The sequence below is a fragment of the Trachurus japonicus genome, chromosome 3, assembly GCF_045865225.1.
Source record: "Trachurus japonicus isolate A0001 chromosome 3, Traja_1.0".
NCBI classification, from domain to species: domain Eukaryota; kingdom Metazoa; phylum Chordata; class Actinopteri; order Carangiformes; family Carangidae; genus Trachurus; species Trachurus japonicus.
In genome coordinates, this window is record NC_140909.1 from 19,913,523 (window position 1) to 19,929,756 (window position 16,234).

Below are 16,234 nucleotides of genomic sequence, written 5' to 3' on the forward strand. Positions count from 1 at the left end.
CTTATTGTGTCCCCCCCGAGTACAGCGAGTGAATTAATAAAAGTGAACAATAGCATCCTATCATGAGTAAAAAATATAATTTATGTGACATAGCAAAGTGGCACTATTGACCTTTGTCTGACAGAGAAACCACTGTCCCGTCAGGTTTAACGTGACGGAAGCACCAACAAATCAGCTGTGAGAACGTTCATCCTGTAGACCAATGAGAATCCGAGCTCACACACCGAAACGCCCCCTCATTTCGTTAGATTGAACTCCGGTTTCTGTGTCTGTCAAATTATTTAGCTAGCTAACGTTAGCAACTTAGCAGGAATGCCACCCAACGGAATGGCGAGCAACAGAGACTAGTTTCCCTGAAAATTATACCGAGACACGCGTCAACGCATCTGTTAAAGGAACATTTATAAGATCTCGAGCAAATACGGTGAGTCACGCCACTGAGGTTGTTTGCGTGCAAAGGCTAAATTTAAAGGGATAATCAAGTTGTTAGCAACACCAAAGGTAGCTTATTCAGCTAATGCTCAAGATGTCATAAAAAAGTGGATGAAAAGAAGCAGCTGACACAGCGTCAGTGTGTTATCATTGACTTTTTGCATACGTTGGAGAATTAATTGGTCATATTTTCAGCGGTCAGCTACAATCACATTGGTTTTGCCCACCTACCGTAGCTCCCTAACGTTAACGTTTGCTAAGTTAGCACTGTAACCTCAGGCTTTGGCGAATGACACGATAACTCGATATCCTGCCAGAAATACCCCGACAGTATGAGCTAATTTTACTGAAATGAAAACACGGCTCCCGACAACCACTTTACAAAACTTAGCAGTAGCTATACGAAAGACTTTGAGTGTCGACAACAACAAAATAGCCTACGTTAGCATATTCCAGTACCTAGCTAGGTTAGCATGAGGCTAAATGTCCCAAACACTCCCTCGTTTGGAGCGAACTAGCTGTTTAACTTTTCTCACTTTGTGTTCTGTCAATGTGCTGTTAAGATATTTTAACAATGAACGCCAAGTTGAAACCATACGTGTTTGGTGGATGACATTAGCTAAACATTGGATCGGATGCTTGACTGTGCATTGTGTTTACAAACTGTTTGTATGGGGCGGACATTTGTTTCACATGTGTTTCTTTCCATCACAGCAGTTGATGGCCTGGACAGCAGTTGTCGTGGGACCTTCATAAACGGAGGAACACCAACCTGAACCTCTGGATGAGTAATGAACTTAAACCCCTTCTGGAGCATGTCTGCCAACACAAGTCGTAAGGTAAACGCATTGAATTGCAACGTGCTGGCTACAGTGGATCTGAAAAGTTGGTCAGTGGCCAGTAAGTTAAATCCTGGGCGTGGAAGGCATATTATATAGAACTTTAGATTGTACCCAAATATATGAAAGTCTGTGAAAGACTTCATCTGAAATCGGATGCAAATGGCAGTAATGTTCTTCTCAGCAAGGGATATGAGATATTGGTGTTTAACATGTTAAATATGCGTCATTCAATAACATGATAGTTGTGCCCACTATGGTGGGTACACATGAGATCACATGTGGGCTGACAATATTGGCAAAGGAAAGGATTCTTCAAAGGTCTTAAGATGGTGGAAGATTGGAATTTGGGAACTTTTACCTGAGAGTTGTAACTTAGATTCAAGAATCAGATCTATCAGCAAAAATTAGCTTGTTGTGCCTAGACTTCTTCTCCACAGCTTTGTATTTTTGTACATTTTCTCAGAATTTGCAGGGATGGTTTGCACTATAACAACAACATTATACTCAAGTTGGGGGTGGTCTACTAGTCATTTTTAGAAGGGGGAGCATGCATTGTAGCATCTTGGTGCAATCCTGGTGAGGTAGGGTGGGGGCAAACTGTATTACTTTGTGCATTTGTGTGAGTTTATTCCTCTACCTGCCTATTCACAGGAACATTTTTGAAAACATACTGGGGGCAAGTCTGACATCAGTGAATGTACCAACTAGGTCTGTTGTATTAATGCACTATTCACTGCAAGCATTCCTGGCATACTTGCAGAATTAATCAGCAACATTCGTTGTGGCTTCCTGACACATTCCTGGCATCATGGTGTGTGTCCAATACAGTGTACAGTGACACTACCACAGCTACCCAGAAGCATCAGTAAGATCTATCCATCACAGCTCTACTTGAGAGCATGCTATTGTCTAGACACTGTTTTCTGCTGGCTGCAAACCAGTTGGGTCATAACCTGAGATGTTGATGACGGCACATGGTCCTTCCCTTGGCCAATCATTTCTGTTATATTTCTCTTTCTAAGCAGCAGAGACCTGACAACGAGGAACAGGGCGGACACGGGGAGCAGAGAGCCAGTCCAGCCCGGCTGACCTTTAGCAAAAAGCAGCTTCCACCCATTCCTAAGAATGCAACCCCCATTACCAAGCCTGCATCATTGGGCGCTCCAGCCCAGTCAGCCAATGGCACACATGCCTCCTACGGTCCTTTTTACCTGGAGTACTCTTTGTTGGCTGAGTTGTAAGTACTAGTCCAGTACAAGAAATTAAAAGTTCAATTGATTCGTCTTTACTCCATTGGTATTTGTTGTGTTATTTTAATTAACCCAATAATGAAACATGTTGCATGCATGTTTTCCTCCCTTTTTTGTATTGATTTAACATATTGCCATGTGACTTGCAGCACACTAGTGATTAAGCAGAAACTCCCAGGAATTTATGTCCAACCATCCTACAAGTCGGCACTAAGTAAGGACTCTCTCACACTAAAGCACTTAATGTTTTATATTTGCATTCATGTAAGACCTACTTAATTTGAAATGTTTCAATTTGTTTCAGTTCAGATTTTTTGCAAACAAGTGAAGATTTTGAAATATCATGTGTCCCTCTGTTTAGTGTGGTTTGGGGTCATATTCATCAGACATGGCTTGTACCAGGACGGAGTCTTCAAATTCACTGTGTATATTCCAGATAACTATCCGGATGGAGAGTGCCCTGTGAGTAATGAAATATTGACTTTTTTTTTTTTTTTTACAAGGCCGCAAATTCTAAAGAAATGATGCACGTCTTAAAGATTTTGGAACTGTTACGCAGGGACATGTGTTCAGTCATATTTTCCCCGTGGAACATCACACTGAAACACTTCAGATCTATCTAAAAGTCAGTATGTTTACATGCCCAGCTTAATCAAGCTATGCTCAAAATTCGATTTTGGCGTCTAATCGGACTTCTGTCCTTGTCCCAGTTTACATGCAACTGAGAAAATCTAATAACTTGATGGGAACGTGTCCTCCTCCTCAACACTAGGTGGCGGTAATGCGTCGTTTCAGCAGGTTAATACGGCCCCTTTTCCAGTTGACCTATTAACTAGGCGGCAGACCGGCATTTTCAAACAACAGCAAGATGGTTAATCGTACAGTTTTGTTCATCTCGTATGTAATGTGCGTGTTACTTATTGTGCAGATGAGGTACACGCTATCCCTCGTGGTCATGGTGATTTCGAGAGGCAGACGAGAATGCCGTAACGCTACAACAATAGCTTCTGCGACTGGCTTTCTTGGATGTTTTTGTTCCGGGGTCTTACGCCAGTGCGGGGGGTGTGGAGCATGTGCACATGCGTTGTCTAGTTAAACTCAGATTAAGGCATATACATGCCGGAGAAAGTCGAATTCCAATCGCATTATTATATTAATCAGAGTCGGACTAACGCGTTTACATGCGCTCAGTTGTCCAGCTATAGTCGGATTAAGGAAATAATTCGGTTTTCTCAAGCGTTATGTAAACGTACTGAGTGTAAATCAAACTATAATAATAAAACCTAACATTCATGAAATATTATTGAGAGGGGAGAGAAGTGGGAAAACCTTCAACTATTTCTTTCTTGTGCTTCATTTTAGAAATTGGTATTTGACATCCCAGTCTTCCATCCTCTTGTTGACCCTGTGTCTGGAGAGCTTGATGTGAGAAGAGCTTTCACCAAATGGAGGTCTGGTCCCTATTCCCACGCTTGTGTCATTTACTCTCCCATGTTCTTCAAACTGTGGTTTTTCAGTTGAAAAAAATGCAAATTTTAGTGAAAGCTAATTAATTAATTTTTGTTCATCCTTAGAAAGTCTATCCCACACACTGTTAACTTAGCAGGGCATGGTATGCAAAGTTGTACTTAACAGAATTTGCCCGAAGGACTATTTAAGAACAATGAAAAAATAAGCAGTATGACATGGTGTGAAAGTATCTTTGAAAATAAACCTGATCTGGTGTTTGATTTTATTATTGGTCAAGAAACACACCATGTTCCTTGCAAAAAGGTTTGATAATATTGTCATCTCCTTGTGCTCTTCCAGACGAAATCACAACCACATCTGGCAAGTCCTGATGTATGCACGAACAATTTTCTACAAGATCAATACCACAGAACCACTCAACCCAGAGGCTGCAGTTCTGTAAGTGTCTGACTTGTTTTTATTCAAATGCACAAGAGGACACATTTTAGCGACAAGTAACTTATTCTGTTCTGAAATATTGCCAAAGAAGCTTACTGAAAATGTTCTTCATTTCCAGGCCAGGTATTTTATCTTTTACATATTTGCATATGATTTTAAAGCTAGAGACAATTTAAATGCAAGTCGGACATGATAAATCTTTGGTCTTTTTTTTCTGCTAATGTGACTGACAGAATTGTATGAAATAAGCTTCTGGCTATATTGTGCTGGTAAATACTGTTACAAATGACCAACACCTACTGTGTCATGTTGAACAAATCATAAATCAGAATATTTGTATTTCTATGAATTTGGCTTTAAACAGGACACTTAAAGGGACAACGAGGAGTTTCTATTTGGTTATAAAAAAAAGTCTCATGTTAATGTGTGGATGAATCTACGCTACCCACACTTGTTAATGGCTCCATTTTCGATAAATATATTGTTTTGTCTCTATCGTTATTTTGTTATTTTAATTAATGGTGGAAATGCTGGGCGAGCCGACCAGCGTTTCCTCACTTTCGCGGACGCTCATGAGAATAACGCCGCCGCATTGCCGTTTATGGTCGGGACTACGACGGTAACTGAACCTCTTTGAACCTCTGACTTTAATTCTTGATGAATGAAAACATGAGTCCGTCTTGTGCCGGTCGAAGAATTCTACGGTGCGCGCGGAGGCTCATAAAAGTAGTGTGAAAACGCTTCGCTTTTCCAAAACTCCTCGTTGTCCCTTTAACTTGGAGCATGAACTGCACAGGTGTAGTTAATGCGAACGATCTCTTGACTCCATTTAATGTGTCAATGACCATTACAATAAGAGGACCCTAGTGTTTTGAATTAACTCTAGCTGTTGTCAGTTATGGCTGTGCTTTTCTTGCTACAAGTCTTAAGTGTCTACTGTGATTTGAATTGCCGTAGAAACATTACTATTTCTTTTCTTTTTCAGATATGAAAAGGATGTGCAGTTGTTCAAAAGCAAGGTGGTGGACAGTGTGAGACTATGCAACAGTCATCTCTTTGACCAGCCCAAGATAGAGGATCCCTACGCAATAAGGTTGGTACACTGTCTCCATTTTTAAATTCCACAACTCTGACCACTACAGGTCAGTCAACTTGTTATTTCATGTGCATTCGGGATGAAACTGTGAAGGGTAAAAAATGTATGTTTGCAACACTCACTGTGCCACTGTTTTTATCGGTTACAGTTTCTCTCCATGGAACCCAGCTGTTCACGAGGAAGCAAAAGAGCGGATGTTCACATACAAAGTAAGTTTTTACAAAAGTAGTGAAGTTAACTGTCTCAGGTTGTAAATGAGTAAAAGTCAAGTCTGTTGCAGTTCTCTAAGATTAAAACCCAAAGGATTTGGTTAAGAAAGTGTGGGCTATGAGCACCTTGATTGGTTGAGCTGTTCCTATTATGTAACTGCTAATTTGCCTTGTTGCCCTAGAGACGGCCTGACGATCACCACAAGGGAACGCAGGTTTCGGGGCTGTCTTGGGTGAAGCCTGGATCGACGCAGCCATTCAGCAAAGATGACAGTCCTCCCCAGAGCTGAACCTGCACTGCGGCTGCAGTGGCCACTAGAGGGAGGCACAAGCATTGGATGCCAGGCCACTGGCAAGCCTCAGCTGTTTCTGTGAACTGGATCCTTGAAACAGTTGGGAGAACTTAATATTAAATCTCCACGTTATTGCTCGGCTTTAAAAGCTTTGTAGGCATCTCCTCAAACAGCTTTAGAATAAGGAAAAACGTTTGTATCATGTGTAAATCAACGATGACATATGGATGTCTCTGCAACATCATTTAGGCTGTGATGCAAACAAAGAGCTTTCTCATTTAGATTTTTGGATCCATGCACATGTTGGGCTAGATGATAACATAATGTCCCAAACGGAGCGGAAAAGTATGAGCAAAGCAATTTGCCTTCATACAGTGAGTATAGTGGAACTACATGATCTGTACCACTTGCTGAAACTGGCTCAGGACTGTTTATTTGTCAGACGTGGAATGTCACAGCAAAAGCTGTGTGAAGGAAACATCCTAAATACCACCTCTCCCAACACCCAATTAGGCTGACATGCTTTTATATTTGTTTCTTATTGGAAGATTATTTCTTTTTAATTCTACTGTCTGTCCTCTCTTGTCTTACATAGTCCCTAATATATATATATATATAAAGCAGAGCAGCCATGTATGGTTTTAAATGAGATGCTAAATGAGTTCATTTATTTGGTCTGATTTTAAATCATTTGAATGTTTTTATGTACCTTTGGCTATTGGTTATTAAAGGTTTGATGTGTAAATAATGGTTGCTGTGGTAAGGTTTGACTTAGGGAGACATGACTGCTTGGATTTTCTAAGTGAATGTTTTGGTTCATTTTCTCTCCAAATGTTATTTAAGCATCTTTATAGATCTTTACTTTACATGTCAAAGAAGTTACTGCGGGACTCCAATATAGGTCTAAAGAAATGTATTTTCATAAGGTTTAGTTATTATCGAGTTTCTGAGCAGCACAAAATAGAGATCAAGTCCACTAGAAGAATACCCCTTTTCTGTTTTGCCAGACCAAAGTAACTTTACCACACTATCCGGCTACTTTCAATATTATCTAACTAAGGATGTGGATGAGGTGTGACATTCTAAAAAGGTGTGAGAACCTCTACCTATCTATTTTATGATAGCTCATATGGTGCTGAAACATATTAGATCTATTTATAGCTGCAAAAGGAAAAGATGTGACAAAATGTGCAATGTACTTGTACACACTGTCTTTCAGGCCTTTGGCATCTTCAAACATAAGTTTTAATGTGTTCAATATGGAACAATTCCTGCTCCAGTTTATGAAAGACATTGCTGCATAGATCATGTGGGATATATTTGCTTTTTTTCTGAAATCAATAAAATGCTCAGTCAAATCATACTTTGTTTTCTTGTGTATAACTTAAGTATGTCATAATTAATACTGAATTTAAACCCCTAAAGCAGAGCACAAATTACCTTAAGGTTGTTAGAACTGGCTCTGAGGCCGTAACAAACCACGGAAAAGCACACATTACGTGAATAAAGGCAATAAAGTTTATTGAAAGAAATAAAAATTAAATATACACAATGGGGTGCGGAAATGAATGTCAGTGGTGCGTGAGGGTGCTTATGTGCCATATTAAATATGTGGTGCATGTCGTCGGTGTAAAGCAAAACAAACCACAAGCAAAGGCCCGGGGAAGATAGACAACCTCATCACATCATGTTTGACCAATAGGCAAACAATGCATACTGGTAGTAGTAGCTTAGCTCAACTAGATTCCACATTGTCCTACACATATTGCAGAAGGATAATTATGACATTATTTTCTGTTATGGGAATATACATTTATTACAAAATAGAGCCAGGGACAGGGACTTGCATGGTTCCTGGGGTCAGTTGGTTAGGGTTATGTACTGAACTTAGGCTTTATCTTTATCTTATTTAGCTTTGATCTTTTATACCCACTGCCATCAGACTTTTTAATTCTTCTGCAAATGGTAGATGAGCTGACAGACAAATGAATTTCTGTTTGGGGATTAATAAAGTAGCCTAATTCATAGGCCTATTGGTATTATAGTCCCTCACTTTTAAACAATTTTGGATTAGGCTAAATCAAAAAAAGCTATTAAATCAAATTAGCAATATGTAACGTGTGCTTCAAGAGATTAAATGTCATAAATCTTCTTGGTATGAAAGCTGTATTTAGGACAGTAGGCTACTCCAAAGTGGTATAAGCGAATTTAAAGGCAGTATGTCACTGGATCTGCCACCAGAGGTCGGTATGTAACCACAGTGGGGAGGGGCACTCCCACTCCTGTCACGTTTGCATTGAGTAGAGACTCCGCTCCATGTGCTAAAGTAAAACCTCTCCGGATTGGCTCTGGCCTGAACGCGGCCATCTTATGCACTCTGTCAACATAGGGATTTTGCGGCTGAATAAATGATTTAACCAGAAGGTCCGCGGTCCTTACTTGGGCCGGCAGCGCAACAAAAGTACTAACAGAGAGTGAACCGGTGTTTAATCTCGCATTAAACTACGATATTGTGGCAATTTGTGGGTGGTCCAATCACAGAGCAGGTCACTAATATGCAAATGTGGTGTTATCACAGTCACGTCAGCACCAGCGGTAGAGCCGCTGTGCCGTGGTCGCCAGCAGGAGTACAACTAACAACACAGTCACAACTTCGCCGATAACACTCAACCTACATTGACGCCCGGAGTTGCGCTTTAGGGATCGTTTCAGGTAAGGAACAGCACGTCTTTAGATTATTTTGAGAGACGATTTAGACTAGAGGGGTTCTGTTTCATTCAGGGTAGGAGCTGTCAAATTTCTGACAGTCAGTTAGTGAGGCTCGCCTCAGCTGTCTGATGACACACCGCCTTGCTGAGTGTGTATCTTCCCGGTAGATATGCTATGACTTGTCCTGCCATACTTGTCCGCGTGTGTTTTCCGTCATTTGGCTTTTTAAACAACAAAAGCTATACTTTCTAACAGTTTGCGGGCTCAATGAAAACGTGCGCTACTTCTAAGTAGTCCACCGTGGTTCTCGGCCATGGTGGTCCTGAACTGACAGCGACCGGCCGGGTTCACTCTCTCAGCACCGTACTTTAATGTGGACGCGGTAACTGTTGGCAGAGTCATAGGCTCCGTCCACCAATTTATCAAATACGCGGACGAAAGTCGGTCGAAAACACCGTCGTCGTATTATCATGGACACCATCACTGTCGACCTCTCCATCCATCTCCGGCCTCTTCCCCCTCCTCCACACCGTCCTCTTCTTCTTCTTCACTGAGGAAACGTCACGGTAGTGACGACACCTTTTGAATCCAGTGACTTCCAAAGTGGAGGTTTGGCCCGGGGCGCATGTGACTTATCTCAATGACCCCGGGTCTTACGCTTTACATTTAAAACCAGATGTCCAGGTGCATTCTTTTTGTTGTTGTTGTTGTTGGCGAGCACTTGTGCTTCAAGTGGCGCAACACATTGCCGCCTCGTCGGCTTCTCAAACAGCGTGCTCGCAGGAGTTGAGTTGAAGCCATTAGCTACTGGGTGAAGATGAAAAGGATGCTGCCGACTTCTGTGGTGAGCCCCGAGTCTATTTCATCGTAGTAATCACTTCTTGATAAAATATAACGCGGCGACGATGTTTTTCCTACTTTTACATGGCACAACTGTAGCCATGTTGTAACCCTTAAACATTTTATAATTCTTTCTTTCTACTAAATGAAATGCGCTTTCAGTCACAGCAACACTTACTTAGTTACTTGTGCAACATGGTTAACTTTTTACCTCAGGAGATAATAAGGCATATTCTATATTTACTTAGCTTCTAGGCTACTGCTTGGTGTTGTGCTGCGTGAAGTGGCCATTTGTGTGACAGCAGATCCAGCTGGCTTCAATGGCGACCTCCGGACACTTGCTTGTACATAGTTCATGTTGATATGGGACCCGAGTTGCACGTGCTTGGATGGTGCTTACAACGTCACGATAATGAAGGAAACAGCTGGAAGTCGGCAGAGACAGGAGAGGTGGGGGTGGTGTGCTTTTGGACTTTTAGGCCGGGGGCGTTTGTTAGCAGTGGCTTGATTAGCAGGCTCAGGAACATGCTGTATTGATTCAGGGCACATGGCAAACGTGATTTAATCGTGTATTATTTTTCACAACACATTGCAGTTATGGGATCTACCATCACTTCCAACTGTTGTAAATCCAGTTTCAGTGGACTGTTTCTTTTCCCTCAGCCTTCAAGTTGAGGGCAGCTGTGATTCAGACTTTTACATTGTCAGCAGTTTGACAAAAAACCCAAAAAGTGTCAGTCCAAGCTCAGGATAATTATCCCGAAGATAACTAAGTACAGAAACAAAAAAACAACCTGTTATTTACTCTAAAAGCCATTTACTAGATTAAGAGATTGTGTAATATCACTTTCTTATGATTGGTAGTTTTTTTTTTTCTATTGTTCTTAAATTGCTCCAATGTGGCTATTATGCACATTTACTCTCCCAATTCTTGCCCAAGCAGTATTGTATGTTTTCACATGCCTCCCATTTAGCTTGTTGACAATATGAAAGAAATCATCGTTATGTTGTCCGTGAATATAGGCAAGCGGGAATGCCTCATTGTAGGGCAGTCGCATGACTCCCCAATCAACAGGACAGTTAACAAAGCACTGGGGTGAATGTGAAACTGGAAGTACAGCCTGAACTGAAAACAGGAATGGCTTCATGCCTGTGTGGACACATTTATATTGGAAGCCGTTGATGGTGATTGGTGGGGATAGTGATAATATGCATGGTAGGCTACATACCTGTTCGCATGAGGCTGAGCTTTAGCAGGAACTGTGTGTAGTGATATTCCAGTAAAGCTGAGTACGGTAATTTTATAGGCCTAACTTCTCTTTGCTCCTTTGCTCAGTTAATGTTTTGAGTTTGGATAAGGCTTTGTTTAACTGAAATTACAACATTTGGGTAGCCTGACAAGCCAGACTATATCACTAAAATGTATAGTCTGGAAACGACCGGTAGACCTCAGCTCAATCCAGGGGGCGGGATGAAGGCTGTCTTTCAAACTGCCTCTGCACGCAATAGGGTAGCGCTACGACCAATCAGAGCAAAGAGCAGGATGTCGTTAGCCTGACAAACCAATTAAAATGTATGTCGTCATCGCGTTAAGCCCGCCAACGACTCTCTAAACAGATAGAGCGCTGTGATTGGTGAACACAATCGGTGTTCGAGACTCAAAAAGTTCCTATGGCTCGTTCCTAGACCCACCTACGGAGCAAATATATTTGCTGCCGCTAGGGTGCGTCTAGATTTCTAGGCTAACATTTGGGATGAAGTACTGAAAATAAAACTTAATTCACACCTGACAGAAATTAATTTGATTTGTAGCACTGTCAAGTGCAGTGCTTGGTCCCTTGTTTTGAAGAGATAGCCTAATTTCTGGTCAACACTAAAAATTATTTACTTTAAAATATTCTACTAAACTAAATCATATGTCTGGTCTAATTAGTCTAATTCAATTTTAGCTCCTGAAATTCATGAATTAGTTCACATACGCTGCATGAACTGACTCAACCACAGTATGATAGATATGAAAACAGGACAACATGCTGACTCAGAGAAGTTTCAGAACAAAAGTTTCTGGGATCAAACCTGCCGACACCTGCTGGGGCCTTTCTGTGAGGGGGTTGAATGTTCTCCCGTAGGCTGTGTGGATTTTCTGCAGGTGTTTTGGTTTCTTCTCACCATCCACACACATACAGGTTAGCAGCGAAAAATTGCCCATAGTTGTGAGTTGTGAGTATGAATGACTGTCAGCCCTAGTGACTGGCAACCTATCAGGGACTGGAAAGGTTGCCAGATAATGAGTGATTGTAAACCAAAACAATGGAATCAACAGTGATACAAATAGCATGCACTGGTTGATATGGGCCAAGCAGGCCACATGGCCAGATTTACTGCTTCAGTCTAGATATTGAAAAGATGGCAAATGGGATCATCAGTAACCTGCCCTAACTCCTGAATCACATTTTAGTGTAACGGCATGGGCATGTTGCTGATGCTTGTTAAGACAATATTTGAGTTTTCAAATTCACTCAGATTGTAAAAAAAATAGGCTACATAATTGTTCATCCTCAAATTGTGAGTTGAGGGTGTTTAACCACTTACTTGCGCTCAGTGTTTGTCATTGTTAATAATTTATTTGGCTTGTGACTCAAAATCACATGTGCTGTAGTTTTGGAGAGAAACACCACAAGCAAAACCTACTGTAATTTGAAAAGTAGTACAAACAACAGTTTTTTTTAAACCACGTATTAGCCTAATGATTTGTATTTAAAATAAATGAGAACCACTTTAGTATCCCATGCAAGTTAGACTGAGGCACTGGAGAAATGTCTGTGTCTATTCGTGCCTCTGTGTGCCTGGGTGCATAGCAAGTCAGCATATAATGACTGACCTGGGTTAGCTTCTGTCATCTTCCGCTGGTCTGTGGTTGCAGAACACACACACCCACACACACACTATCTCGCACGCGCGCACACAAATGCACGCACGCACGCACGCACACTCTCAAAGGGCCTCATCTGCCTCTGTCCCTAGCTGTTGAAATTCTATCAGCTGTCTGCACCTCCCACACATTCTGCAGCGGCAGGGCAGGCAGCTTCATTGGTTGTGGGTGTGGGGGGTGGGGTTGAGGTGCATTTGTGTGTGCGTTTGTGTGTGTGTGTGTTAAAGGGAAGGGGGTACAGGAAGAAGCACCTGCTGGTGGCTGGCGGTTGGTTTGCACCAGCTGCTTTGCTGCACACATGAAAGCCAGCCCAGTACTGATGTATAATTGACAGAACCAAATTTCTCCCAGACCCTTCAGACCTAGCCCTTACCTGCCTTTTGAAAGCTTTTTTTTTTCTTACACTGGATGGAATTTTCTTGTAGTTCTATTAAGAAGAAACTGATGATTAACAACAACAAAAAAAGACATGGTGTGTGGAAAAAAGAACTTGATAGACTAGTCTAAAAATAATTCATTTGCCCGTTTTTGTGGTGGAGTTTCCACTGGAATCATTTAATGATTATCTTGAAGTGTGTTTGCAAACTGATCTGCTCTTTATTTAGATCATACACTATGCAGTCTTTATCATCTGATATTTACGTTGTTGTTTTTTTCTTTTTGGACAGGGACTCAACATTTTGGACATGCTGTAACTGTAGAAAGTGAGGCTCATTGGGACCAGCTTGGATCCAGTGGTGTTCCAAAGGTTCCAGTTACCCCTGGGGCTCTGCCATGGATTTCTTTGATGACCCTAGTCTCTTTGTTGGAGGTTTGGATGGGCTGGATGAGGATGGGTTTCCTTCAGCACCATCACTTGTGGATGAGCTAAACCTCAGTGCTGACTTTGAACCCCTCCAAGTGGAGCCGTTAGGTTCAGGGAAGCACCAAGAAATAATGCCACCAGTTTCTGCCCAACCAGTCCTGCCCAACTACAGTCAACAGATGGGTCACTACATCGGTATTAAAGCACAGAATCCCACAGGGCAGGCATTTTCTGGTCCTGGGGGCACCAGTGTTGTAGGTGGTGGTATGATGCCAGAGCAACATGGCCAGTACCACAGCGCCGCCATGAGCCAAGTACCCCAATCCAATGGGCTGTTCTGTAACAGTAGCAGTCCAATGTGGGGCAACCAAGACCAGAATGGGAACATGTACCACCCCATATCTCAGCAGCAGCAGCAGCAGCATCAGCAACAACAGCTTTGTCATCAGCAGCAGCCCCAGCAGCCGCCTCTGCACAACCAGCAACTTCATGTCAGACAACAACAAATACAACAGCAACAACACCACCCCTGTCACCGTCAACAACAAGAGCAGCAGCACAGAATAAGGCAGCAGCAGCAGCTACAACAACAACAGCAAAGTCATCAGCAACAGCTGTTAAACCAGCACCAGCACCAACAAATTAACACACAGACTATGCCCCTGCAGCAACAGCAGCATCACAATTTTCCCTTTCACCAGGGAGGTCAGAGCCAACAACAAGTTCATCACGGTCAGCAGCGGGTTCAGCACCAACTAAATGTAGGGGGACCAAGGTTCCAATCAAGGGCTTTGCCAAGTAAGTCTTATTTAGATAGTCAAAATGCGTCTCTGAGTGGGCCTTGCTTACAACAACACCAGCAGCAGCATGGTAGGTACCAGTTGACCAGGGGGGGCCAAGCCTTCACTGGATCGGGGCCAGAAGACCCTAACCTGCCCTTCGCGATGCACTCATCATCTATGGTTCACTCTCTGCCCACGTGCTCGGTCAGTTCTGCTACTGCATACCAACCGGCTCAGTACCCCGCTTACCCCGGAGAGCCAGAAATACCCAGTCTCAATCAGCAGTCTATGTCCGCAGCCTCAGTATCTGGGCCCACCACCACCACTGCACCCCTCACGTCTACAGTGCCTGAGCTGTCGGGGACAGTATGTCAGTTTCCATCCACAGGAGCTATGAGTCAGCAGCACACAAGGGTCCCAGTCAGCCAGGCAGCAGCAGAAGAATGTCCTTTCCGGGCCCTACGTTGTTCCAGGGAAACCCAGGGAAACTGCAGGTCATCTGAGATGTTTGGTGAGTCTATGAGCTGCTACCCCAGCATGACCAGCCAGCTGCCCTCTGAGCAGCCCCAGAGCTGCGGGGCTATCAACACTAATGGATACCAAGCTTTGGGTGATAGCCTCCTGACATCAGACGCTCAGGAAGAAGACTTGGAGGGACTGGAGCCTCCTGACCTCCTGCCTGACCTACTGCCCCAGCTGGAGGCTGCTCTCAGCCAACAGGATGACTCCAACTGTTCCTGGGCCAATTCCACTGTGGAGGGGGGACATGAGCACAGGAAACCACCACCTGTTGAGTACAAGGAAGAGAAGGTAATACAAAGCTATAAACTTCATTCATCACTCCTTTTGGTTTTTAGTATTACATAAGCATGGCTGAATATTTCAGCCAGTGATATTCTCTCTGTTCCACTCTGATTTATATGGGCACTCTGGGCCCCATTTCCTCTCAGCTTTGATTACCCAGGAGAAGAGATGATAGTGACGGTTAATACACACACACTTAATATTTGCAATACTAATGGGGAACATTTCTTTGCTGAAATTTAAGAGAATTAGTATCACTATATAATGGCACAGAATTCAGTCACTCATGTAATGTTTAACCAACTACCCCAGATAGAACATGTGCTTGTCTAGTAGGAGACCTGCGATCAATGGTGGAGTGGGGGAAGGTGGAGAGGCGGTACCTAGAGCCATTTGAAAGCCCTCTGAAAATGATAATGGTCCGTCCAGCCTGGTCTGCTAAGTGCGCTGACAGCAGGTCAGGCCTGATTAGGCTAAGAGTGGCAGGAGTGTCTTCAGGACTTAGCTGTAAGCATACTTAGGGCTATATCAAGATGTGGGTCAGGGCAAGCCAGAGGCACTTGCACACTGCCTCGATAGAGTGTGGGGGAGGTTGCATGCTGTTGTGGTAGCTGCCACAGTCTTCTGTGTGTCTGTGTCTGTGTGTGTGTGTGTGTGTGTGTGTGTATGAGTGCATGTGCACGTGTGAGAGAGTGGGCGGGTGGAAAAGAGCGTGGTGAAGGAGAGTCGTAAGCACTCGAGGGAGGGGGAGGGGGTTTGGGAGATGGAGAAAGCAGTAGTTCATGGAAAAAGGAGGGAAAGAGACAGGAGAGGAAGAGCTCGAGAGTGAGAAAAAAAAAGCGAAGGGGGAGGCTGTGAGAATGCATTAGCTGGCTGTAACAGGCCTCAGGCGGTTCCTGGACCTCAGTTGGCTGGTAACTTAGCAGCATCTACACAGCCTCCTGGCCCACAAGTGACACATGACCAGCAGCCAAAGCAGCAGACGTTTCATCGTGGTCTGCACTCTGCACATTCACGTTTGTGTGTGTTCCTTTTTGGTAACATTTTGTGTTAGACTTCAGCAACGTTATTTCAGAAACTGTGTGAACATATTTGTTTTGAAGGCAGCAGAAACTGATTATCTGAAACCCCAGCACATGTTGATGTCAATAATTCACACTTGTTTTTCATGTGTACTTCTGTTTTTCATGGCTCACTGGAACTGACACAAGTGTTGTTTGACATTGTCTTAACTCTTCACGACCAAACCCTCTCTGTATCTGCACCTATCCTAGGGTGACAAAGGCATGATCAACTATGTTACAGTAATCGGTTTCAACCAAACTCATGCCC

At 43.1% G+C, this 16,234-nt stretch overlaps 2 protein-coding genes across 13 annotated transcripts in view; both read left to right on the plus strand.

The window, feature by feature from the left end:
• The first annotated feature begins 287 nt into the window (after positions 1–287).
• Positions 288–6,778, plus strand: aktip (akt interacting protein). 6 transcript variants are annotated; one of them, XM_085765714.1, is made up of 10 exons: positions 288–424; positions 1,147–1,271; positions 2,297–2,511; positions 2,674–2,738; positions 2,886–2,986; positions 3,887–3,975; positions 4,334–4,432; positions 5,418–5,525; positions 5,677–5,737; positions 5,920–6,778. In XM_085765714.1, exons 2-10 carry the CDS (start codon positions 1,224–1,226, stop codon positions 6,025–6,027), a joined length of 894 nt encoding a protein of 297 aa, XP_085621840.1. In that variant the 5' UTR covers positions 288–424; positions 1,147–1,223; the 3' UTR covers positions 6,028–6,778. The 6 variants fall into 6 exon arrangements, with proteins under 6 accessions (XP_085621840.1, XP_085621859.1, XP_085621874.1 ...); XM_085765733.1 differs by having other exon boundaries at positions 2,300–2,511; XM_085765748.1 differs by having other exon boundaries at positions 2,303–2,511.
• Positions 6,779–8,564: 1,786 nt separating this feature from the next.
• Positions 8,565–16,234, plus strand: part of chd9 (chromodomain helicase DNA binding protein 9) — a 72,808-nt gene continuing 65,138 nt past the window's right edge. For 6 of the 7 annotated variants that reach the window (XM_085765819.1, XM_085765796.1, XM_085765829.1 and 3 more), the window contains exons 1-2: positions 8,565–8,742; positions 13,180–14,908. In XM_085765819.1, coding sequence (XP_085621945.1) covers positions 13,286–14,908 — 1,623 coding nt within the window. In that variant the 5' untranslated portion in view covers positions 8,565–8,742; positions 13,180–13,285. Of the gene's footprint in view, positions 8,743–9,339; positions 9,584–13,179; positions 14,909–16,234 lie in introns of those variants that run through there. The other variant, XM_085765807.1, reaches the window with a different exon arrangement.